The 7,963-nt window shown below is 28.7% G+C and overlaps 1 protein-coding gene across 6 annotated transcripts in view; it reads left to right on the top strand.

The window, feature by feature from the left end:
* Window positions 1–1,231, top strand: part of LOC105112345 (uncharacterized) — a 15,106-nt gene extending 13,875 nt beyond the window's left edge. For 5 of the 6 annotated variants that reach the window (XM_011008029.1, XM_011008027.1, XM_011008030.1 and 2 more), the window contains 2 exons: window positions 1–310; window positions 409–1,231. In XM_011008029.1, the coding sequence (XP_011006331.1) occupies window positions 1–310; window positions 409–576 (478 nt within the window). In that variant the 3' untranslated portion in view covers window positions 577–1,231. The remainder of the gene's footprint in view (window positions 311–408) is intronic. The other variant, XM_011008031.1, reaches the window with a different exon arrangement.
* Window positions 1,232–7,963: the final 6,732 nt, after the last annotated feature.

The raw sequence follows: 7,963 nt of genomic DNA, 5'->3' as shown, positions 1-7,963 counted from the left end.
CCCTACAGATGTTAGTTCAGAATCAGCTACAACATCCCTCAAAGGGAATACGGATGGTTACAAGTCATGCGGTGATGCTGTCCAAAGGTCAGATGATGTCACAGTAGACAGCACCATTTCTGTCAAGCACAGAATTAAGGTGAGTTTGACCATGGACACTGACCAAAAGACAGATGACAGCTCCACATCTCAAAACCTTTTTACTCCAAAACCTTCAGAGAGGATGTCTTTTGCTGGGAAACAAATACCTCAAAGACCTTCTGCTTCTTATAATATTTTAGAAGAGGAAGAATGGAGCTCAAAATCAAAGGTGCGTGTTCCTTCTGCATCATTGACTGTTTTGTTCCACTAGGTTTTCTCTGTTAGGGATAAATTCAGACCAATACTCACTACCATATCAAATAACAGCATTATGAGACTTTTGAGAAAGAGTTGGTAATGACTTCAGATGAAGCATCGATGAAGAACCAGAAATTACCTAAAGGATATTTCTATATGCCTGTTGATTGCCTTCCAAAGGAGAAGCAGATCAATCAGGATGCTTGTTCTGGTGAACCCTTGGAACATGATAGGTAGAAGAGGGCCAACTCTGGATTTTGGACTTGCCCACTGGAAATCAACAGCTGTCTATTGTGGACAACTGCTTTCTGCCTGGAGCTACCAAATTTACCTGATTTATGAAGGGAGAATGGCAGAAAGATGCCAAGATGGGTTTCTGGGCTGTGTAGTAGCCTGGCTGGACGTAATGTTCTGAGAGGGGTTGGCATCGTTGTTGTGTATTCATCATGAGAATAACTATACAGTAGGTGAGGGTCTATTCCATATTCCAAGCGGCTCATTTTTCATCAAGTAGATGCTTGTCCCTCTTGGCTGGGAAACAACGCTTCTTGTACCCTGATCCAAGGAATTAGAAGGTGTTGCCTGCTGGGCTTTGGCCGTAACGTCGATGTAAATATTCTCAGCATTATTTCTCAAAAGAAATTTCGCTCATCTAGTTTGATGGAGCGTCGAAGTTATCTTTTCCATTGTGACCTCTTCATTATCTGCTGGTTTGTTTAGTGTTTCAATCAGGTTTAGTTTCAATAGATAGTTGTTCTTTTGTAGCAAGTTGCATTCCCTTTGTCAACATGGCATCTGATTTGTGCCAGGTCCTGTTAATCCAACTGTGTATTATTAGGTGGTAAAGGAAATTCCCTTTTTCATCTACTGTTTATTGGATTGTTATTATTAATTGTTAGGATGGGAGATTACTATTCCCCTTCTCACAAATATTGCTAATTGAAATAGATTTAAAAAATAATAATTAAATTTAGCTTTTTTTAAAAAAATTATCATTTACTATTTTTTAATATATTAGGGATGAGTTTTATATATATATTTTTTCCTTATGAGTATTCTAGTTACATGATTCAAGTTGTGAATGATTCAAGTTGTGAATTTTATGGGTTATTCTAATTAATTTAGGTTTTTTTTTATTATTATTGGTAATTGATTTTTTTTAATTTTATTTTTTAATATTAGAATTATTAAAAATTAAATTTTATAATTTTTTTGTTTGTTTTTTATAGAGTTATTTTAATTTTATAATTAAAATTAATTTTTTTTGGGTTAACTCAAGTTTCTTTATTATTTTTTTAATTTTATTTTTAAACATTAAATTAACTGAAAATTAAATTTTATAATTTATTCTGATTTGTTTTTTATTAAGTTATTCTTATTTTTTATTTCAAGTTTGATTTGTTGATTGAAAATTTGTTTCAATAGTTATCCTTGTTCGTAAGGTTACATTGAATTAATTATTATATAATTAATATTTTTTTTGGAAAGTATATTAACAACATTTAAATATGTTTTTTTAAATTAATATGACCGGAACAATTCAAGTAAATAATCTATTTACTTAATCAACTATTTTTATTATTTTTATTTGTCATTAGTATCCTGTAAATAATCTATTTACCTAATCAACTATTTTTATTATTTTTATTTGTTATTAGTATCCTACCATCATAACCGTTGATGCTATCAACCTTCACTCCAAAATCATCTTATTTCGACAATTAACATCACACCCATGTCTCCTATATTGTTTTCATTGCCACCAATTTTATTTTTGTAACAATAATCAATCTTTTTCTATCATGTCTCCTATATTGTTTTCATTGCCACCAATTTTATTTTTGTAACAATAATCAATCTTTTTCTATCATGTCTCCTATATTGTTTTCATTGCCACCAATTTTATTTTTGTAACAATAATCAATCATTTTCTATCGCCACCTCTTACCTATAATAACCATATAGTTTTCATTGCCATCAATTTTGTTTTTGCAACAATAATCAATCATTTTCTATTGCCATCTCTTACCTATAATAACCTCGACTTTATCCTCGGTCATTACTCTACTACCATAATTATTTATTAGCCATCATCATTTCATTTGTATTTCATATTATTGTATTCATCATGTTATTAGTTATGTTCCGTTAAATATATTATGTAAAATATTTTTTATTTTATTTTATGCAAAACAAATAGCTTCTTAGATGAAGTTTCCTTTCATTTTATTATATGTATTATATGTGATACTTGAGGCATGACAATTTTTTTAAACAAATTATAGTAAAGGTATGGAATTATTTGGTGGTCCCTTAACCAAGTTAATTGCTGCTCCTTTTAAAAATATAAGACATTTTAAGGAAAAAAACAACTAAATTATTATGAAAAGCTTAATGAAGGGTATTTCATAGAGAAAACAATTAAATTGTTATAAAACATTTAATAAAAGTCGCCCAATCATATAGAAAAATTTAAGGATTTAATATTAGGTTTTCTAAATTAAAGATTTCAACTAATTACTTGTCATAAGTTTATTCTAAGAATAGAATATTGGTAACTAGGAATAGCGGATTATAAAAAAATTAACTCCAATACATATGACTATTACATTCCCTGTAATATCATGCTTATGGATTGTAAAATGCAACATCTCATTTAGATGTTTTCTTTCGTTAGTGTCCTATAATGTATGTCATTTATTGGCTTAATAGATGAGTATAATTGCATTTTTTATATAAGGATGCTTTCACTTATATGTAACAAAATTTATAAAAGAAAATAATAAGAAGAATAATGAATAATTGTTGAGGTTAATTTGAAAGAATCACATATTCTCTCTATTTCCACAATAAAATTACATTTTACACTTACAGAATTTGCCACTAGCCATTCCTTCCATCCAAACAATCCTGTAAATACTTCAAGTTAGGTCCATTGATATTAAGCTTGTTTCAAGTTGTACTAAAGCCATAAATCTTTGGATTCAAGACATGACACTTAATACTCGATCCCAGTATTTCAAAAGAATGAAATATTTCTTTGAATCTGCTAATAAAAAGCATGCACAAAAGTATGAGCAAGTAATAAAAGTGTTGAAAGCATATGGTTGGAAAATGGAAAACACTAAATCTAGATATAAAGCTAAATTCGAAGAACTAAAAGATCTCATTAATGAGATATCTTATCAATAAAGCTTTATTCCGTAGAAGTTGTAATAGTCTATAGATGAAACTAGTGTTATAAAGGACAAACAAGTCTCTCAAAATAAATAATTTGCTTCAAGGACATGTTTAACTTGTGAAGAAAGACATTACCACAACAAGGTACTTAAGCCTAAACATGGATTTTCTAATTTTGATGATGATGATGTATACAAATGGCTTCATAAATTTAACTAGTACTTTGATGTTAAAGAAATTGATGACTCTAAAAAGTTTATGTTGGTTTCATATTACCTTAATGGTATAACTCTTTACTAGCATTAGAATTTTATAAAGAGCCTAAAAAATCAATCCTAGAAAATCAAGAAGTTACTTTAAATGAATATATGAATGCATTATGTTGTAAATTTAATGTTCAAATATCTATTGGAATAAATTAAGGATTTTGAGCAAGTGGGGAATCTAGAGGCTTATATTCAGGATTTTGTCATATGGTGTAATATAGAAGAGATTAGTGAGAAATAAACTATAATGTTTTTTTATGGGAGGTTTATATTAAGATTTTAGTAAGCAAGTCTATAATTTAGTATGTTTATAAAAAAACACATTTTTTTATAGACACCCTCATGAGAAAAACATAAAAAAATACTTTTCAAATTGTAACACAGTCCACTTAAACCAAATTTAATCTATATCAAACACATTATAAGACCCTAGCTTTCTTAACCACCAACTCTTAAAAATCATCCCAAACTAGCCTATTATTCACCTTAACCCAAAACTACACCAATAAATCAATCATTAAACCCACAAAATCCTTAAAGAATACGTAGTTAGATGAAATAAGAGCAAATAACTTATGCTTTTAGTGTGGTGAGAAGTTTGTACTTGTGAACAATTATAAAAACAAGAGGCTTTATTCATGATTTATTTTAGAAGATAAAAATAAAACCCAAGAAGATGGTATTAATGAGGATGAACTTATTGTTGAAACAATCAATCCTCATATCTCAATTAATGCTTTGGAGTGTATCATATGGTTTCATACTATTAAAGTAACCAGAAAGGTTGATAAACATCTAGTTTCATTATGGTAGATTCAAAAAACACTTATAACTTCATCAACACTTAAATAGCCAGCAAAATACAAAATGATATTATAACCATTAAGACCTTGACAATAGAGGCAGTAGATGGTGGAATAATAAATTAACTATATGCAAGAAAAATCAGGTGAAAAATACAGGGAGTTAATTTTGTAATTCATATGTTTATTGTTAATTTAAACAATTAGAATACGACATGAGGAATCTGATGGTTGATCATGCTAGAAAACATTGTATCTAACTACATGGAATTATGGATTTCATTCATTTAATAGTGCTATGAAGTATTGTTTAAGGGTAATAATCCAACTAAGATATAAATCATTAGGTTTGAACAACTTAATAGCTTATTTAATAATTCCAAACAACTAACAAAAGTCAGCCTATATAGCTGAAAGGCTATTGATGAGGCTAATAATACAATATATTTTATATTTGCTACTTTATCACTTAGCATGTAGAAAAACCTTGCCTTTGAAGTTGTTTAGGTCATATTAAGAAAAGTTCAAAAAACCATTACTTACCATTATCAAGGGCATATATCATGACCCAAAAAAAAAACATATTTACTTATAAATGTTTATTTTTTTCAGTGTAATTTTTTTTAATAAAAGTTTTGGCAGAGTTTCTACTATAACAAGATCATACCAAGTTATCAACATTTTCATTCCTGACACAATTCATATCATAATTATGGTCCAATCATCTTGAACCTCTTTCCTACTCAATACATCACAAAAAATAATAGACAAGTATTGTTTAATAATAAACATGCAATCAATAAAAACAAATACATAAATAATATTAAGGTTTACATAACTTGCAAAGTTAATTGATTCTAAAAAAAACAATAAAAACTTAGATTATGAATGTAAGGCTCCCACTATTTTATTCGGGACAATTTCTTAGTTAAATATAAAAATTTAGGGTAAATTTTTCTTCTTCTTTCAATACTTTATCTCTACGAAGATATATTTGCATTCCCATCACCATCATACCATCATTCAATACTTGGAAAGGAGTTTCAACTCCTGATTCTACCTTATCCCTCCCCTTTTTAACCTCAGCATCCCTCATTTGTGCTTCCAATACTTTATCTTAGATTATTAACCTGATTTTTAACTGAGCTAACAAAAAATCCCTAGGCCCAATGTCTATTTTAGCATTTATCTTTCCCAGTTCAATTAGCTTCATATTATCACATTCATTTGAATCCGTTACTACGACTTTATTCTTACGACTAAACATATTGCAACAATATTAGTTTTTCTTGAATGGTAGTTTATCACACAATCATAATCTTTAATTAACTCTACCCAACATCTTTATCTCACATTCAACTCTTTCTGAGTCATCAAATACCTCAAACTCTTATGATTAGTAAAAATTTATACTTGAGACCTATATAGATAATGTCTCCACACTCTCAAGGCAAACACAATTACAACCAATTCTAGATCATACAATGGATAGTTGACCTCATGAGGCTTCAATTGTTTGGACGCATAAGCAATAACCTCTCCATGTTGTCTTGATTAGTACTTAAAAGTGTATTTTTATTAAGGTTTTATATCATTATTTTGAACTTGAAGTATCAATAACTCCTTAACTAGAGCACATTTTATAATAACATATCTAATAATATAAGATACCTTTAATTTATGGTAAATATTCATCTTAAATACAGACCTACCATATAAATCAAGGGATTGATTGGTGAGTTTAACTACTGAAATTAAAAAGACAAAGAGATGGTTAAGCTTAGAAAAAAGATGTTGGTTCAATTTAAACTAGACCATAATCCAATTATTGGATCATAACTAGAGTTGTAGAATTAGATTTAGGTCTGTTTTGTATGGATGGAAAGCTAAGATATAGGTCTAAAACTTTCATGAAGAATCAAAGATTCGAAAAGGCCGTTTTCAAGTTCAAATTGTAGCAACAACGGAGAAGTTTGAATATGTTCTACAGCCCAGATATTGTTCAGTATTTAGCCCATATCTCCGATTTTAGAAGTCTAAATGCATTGATTTTTTTATTAGAAAGCTGAGATAATTTTTTAAAACTTTCATGAAGATAATCTGTTCAAATTTTGATATTAACAATGATGTTTTGTTCAGACAAAAAGATAAGGATTGTCACCAAGTCAAGGTATGGTCACTCACTCAATAATTAGTCAACAAATCAATAGTTTCAAATTTTAGCCTATAAAAGGAGGCATTTGCAATACATTTAGACCTTTTGGTTTTCAAATCAAGATCATGTTGTTCTTTTTCTTTACTTTTTTGTTATGCTTAAGATTTGCTTTCATTAATCTCTTGTTTATGCCTTTGATTTTCTTTACTATATTTATAGAATTATGTTCTTATCTTGTTTATTTATGTTTCTCTTCTTCATTATGTTTAGCTAAGTTTATTATGTCAAGGTGAAAATGTTACACTAATAGTGTAGAATAAGTATATTATAAACTCAACATGAAATTTAATATTTGATACTAACATGTTTTGTATTTATTATTTTGTTTACTTTTAATACTTTGCTTGTTAAATGATTAATCTAGATTTATGTTGTATAACACTTGATACAACAAATACTTGGCACTTTCATAGTCCAACCATATGGTATAACCTATACTTGTACTATGAAAGGAACTTGATTTTTTGTTAATATAAGTTATAATCATGAATGTCTGACAACATTTACAAGTATTAGCATTATTCGAATAAGATAACTAATGTAATCATATTAACCATTTATAATCCGATTGGAACCTTCTTTGTGTGTGGTTTTCTAGTTAAGTAATAAAAAGAGTTTATACTATAATTATTTTAAATACCATTAGTGAATCCTTTAACTTTGATATTTGTTTTTTATCATTATTTAATTCTCACATTAATTTTACATCTCAAAGTCCTCTTTAACTTCTTCTTCTTATTGTTGTTGTTATTGTTGTTATTTATAATATATATAGTTAACCTTTCTATGTTTCGACCCCGGTCTTGTAGGGTTATTTATTGCTTCGACACTCCTACACTAGAAAAAGACATCAACTCTTTAGTCATGTCATGTATCAACACATATCTTAGTCATCTCTTTAATACATCACTACAAACTACAAACCCTCTATCCCTGATGGAAGAATTAATATCGGAGTAGTAGTTAGCTTTTGTTTCAACTTTTGGAAGCTCTCTTCATATTCTCTAGTTCACTCCCACTTAATTCCTTTCTGAGTTAATCATCATCAGAATGGCAATTGTGGAAAATCTTTTTATAAACCTCCTATAGTATCCCGTCAATCCAAGAAAACTATAAATCTTAGTTACATTGGTTGACCTCTCCCATTTCAATATTGCCTC

The sequence above is a fragment of the Populus euphratica genome, unplaced genomic scaffold (genome assembly GCF_000495115.2).
Source record: "Populus euphratica unplaced genomic scaffold, PopEup_1.0 scaffold333.1, whole genome shotgun sequence".
NCBI classification, from domain to species: Eukaryota; Viridiplantae; Streptophyta; class Magnoliopsida; order Malpighiales; family Salicaceae; genus Populus; species Populus euphratica.
This window is presented reverse-complemented; position numbering and strand designations above follow the sequence as displayed.